This window comes from Acanthisitta chloris, unplaced genomic scaffold (genome assembly GCF_000695815.1).
Source record: "Acanthisitta chloris isolate BGI_N310 unplaced genomic scaffold, ASM69581v1 scaffold6245, whole genome shotgun sequence".
NCBI lineage: Eukaryota > Metazoa > Chordata > Aves > Passeriformes > Acanthisittidae > Acanthisitta > Acanthisitta chloris.
This window is the reverse complement of record NW_008675264.1, coordinates 13,650-15,951: the sequence shown is the minus strand read 5'-3', so window position 1 is coordinate 15,951 and position 2,302 is coordinate 13,650. Positions and strand designations below refer to the sequence as shown.

The window sequence follows — 2,302 nt, the reverse complement described above, 5'->3', positions numbered from 1 at the left end:
AGTTCTACTTTAAATAAATTATCAACATCCCTTTTGAGGTGGATAACAATCTTTGGATCCTATTTCAGTCTTGTTTCTACTTCACAATATGGAACATATGCTATTGAGGAATGGTGACTAGTAATTTAACTTAGACATACCGAGTGCAATTGTTAGACACAGTATGATGCAGCATTTTCATATTGCTAGATTGAGTAATACAGGAGATTTATCTGAGCAAACATTATTTAGCTTGCCAGGAAACTGTAAACTAGAGGAGGATTTAGTCTCACAGTTAGCAATCCTGCTACTCGCCTAACTCAGAGGGGCAGATGCAGAAGCCTAGGCAGATAAAGGCAGGCTCAGCATGAGACAGCACCTGTTTGTACCTGACAAGGAGGCACTGTCATTAGAAGAGGTTTAATTCTTTCAGTACTGAATGAAAAGAATTACCAGCTCCTCACATCTAACAAGTGAACATCTCCCGTGACTTCCACTACATCGATCTTTTCAAGTTGTTTGAAGCGATGCTTGTACTCCAGAGTGTGAACACCATTAACAGCAACTTTGAACTGGGAGGCATCGCAGAAAATGATCATCTGGAAAGCAAGACAAGTAGCAGTTAAGTTTAAGCTCAGGTAAGACATGAAAAACAATCTGATGGCCTAGCCTAGACTTGTGCAAGACTTGAAACATTACAGAGAATGTTTCATGCAGAAGTAAGATTATAAAAAGTGGAACTTCAATAAACTTAATAGAATCACAGAATAACTCAAGTGGGAGGGGCCCATAAGAATCATCAACTCAATTCAATTAAAATTTGTTCTGAGCACAGGTGGAATTCTTGCAACTACTTAAAACTGTCATTAAAACAGTCTCATATCTCTGCTCTCTCTGGTCCTATTTAATCCTAAATATTCCCAAGACACTGAAATGCCGGAATGGCAGTTTTATTTAAATCTGTATTAGTGACATGACATTTAAACACCAATGCTAATCCTTTTGGCAGAATTTCCAGTTTGATGCTGTGTTTCAGCTAATCTTACCTCAAAGTACATCCCTGGACTGAAAGGGAAGTTGGCAACTTCCTTTTCTTCTTCTCCCCAGCTGTCATGAAGGTAGGAGTTTCTCACAAAAACTTTATTTTTCACTCGGGGATTCAGATGTAATGCAATGTCCTTTGAGTCACTTGGTTTCAGATTTATTGCAAAGCTGGAAAAAGTTAAAAAATTTACTATACCAAGGGTTGATAAACATGATGCAGGAGTCCATCTCACTTACCAAGTCCTTAGCCAAGACTCGGGACTGTTTGGGAGCCAGGGTCATGATTCACCTGAAGAACCAAGAGGGCAGCTGACATGCATTTGTCTCCTTTGCACAGAAACCTTTGCTGGAGGTAGCAAATGCACAAAACGACCCTGCTAGATCTGCTTCATCACTCACAGCTTTCTGTTCGGGTCTCAGCAGGGAGCTATCGAGCCAAGAGCTGTTCCCCTACAGCACTAGGAAGCAGCATTATCACAGAAACATATGGTGCTGCTGTTCCATCTCTTTCCAGTACCTTGAACTCGGGCAGTGGAGAGTGGGATGCTTTGTTTTACCTAAAGACATTATATCCTTTCTGCCAACAAACTGGTTAGACCCTAAGGAAAAGTTCAAGGATTCTCTCCATACATTTAAGATAACATGCATACAAAATGTTAGTTTGTAGGCAGCACAGCTCAGTTCAGGCTGAATGAACATGCCACAATCTCAGACGTGTCCACAAAACAGGGTTCCTAAGGGGGAACTCTGGAGAAGAGTGATCAGAGGGAGGAGTCAGTCAAGTTCAAACAAATAATTCAGCCTGTGGCAAAGACCTCACTGCATTTGAACAAATATTCCCCTCCCCGGATAAGCTCCAGCTGCTGGGTTACTGCCCTCTTTTGAGAATTGATCAGTCCAGACAGGAAATACAGCAACACTTCCAAGCTGTGAAGTTCTCTTTTTCACCGAGGAAAAGGAACATCTACAAGTGTGTGAACTGAGTGAAAGACATTAAATAACTTAAGAGCTCTCTATAAATATTATGCATTTAAAAGTACAAATCCAAAGAACAGACAAGCTGCAATGCTTTAACTAACAGCCAAAAGCCTCTTCATGCTTATAAGCAGTACATTCAGCATTTGAAATGTGCTAATAAACTTAAAGCCAAAAGAAGGAAAACAAATGCTACTAAGTATTAATTATCCTGTTCAATCTGAAGTCCATTCAAACTTTGTTGATGAGATTTCTAGACCTTGGGTTCTAGTACAAATATGAACTCTGAATGCTGTTCAGCTGT

At 40.1% G+C, this 2,302-nt stretch overlaps 1 protein-coding gene across 1 annotated transcript in view; it reads right to left on the bottom strand.

Moving 5' to 3' along the window:
* Window positions 1-428: 428 nt before the first annotated feature.
* Window positions 429-2,302, bottom strand: part of LGALS8 (lectin, galactoside-binding, soluble, 8) — a 13,195-nt gene continuing 11,321 nt past the window's right edge. The window contains exons 8-9 of the mRNA XM_009075669.1: window positions 1,026-1,191; window positions 429-578 (exon numbers count right to left, since the gene is read on the bottom strand). Coding sequence (XP_009073917.1) covers window positions 429-578; window positions 1,026-1,191 — 316 coding nt within the window. The remainder of the gene's footprint in view (window positions 579-1,025; window positions 1,192-2,302) is intronic.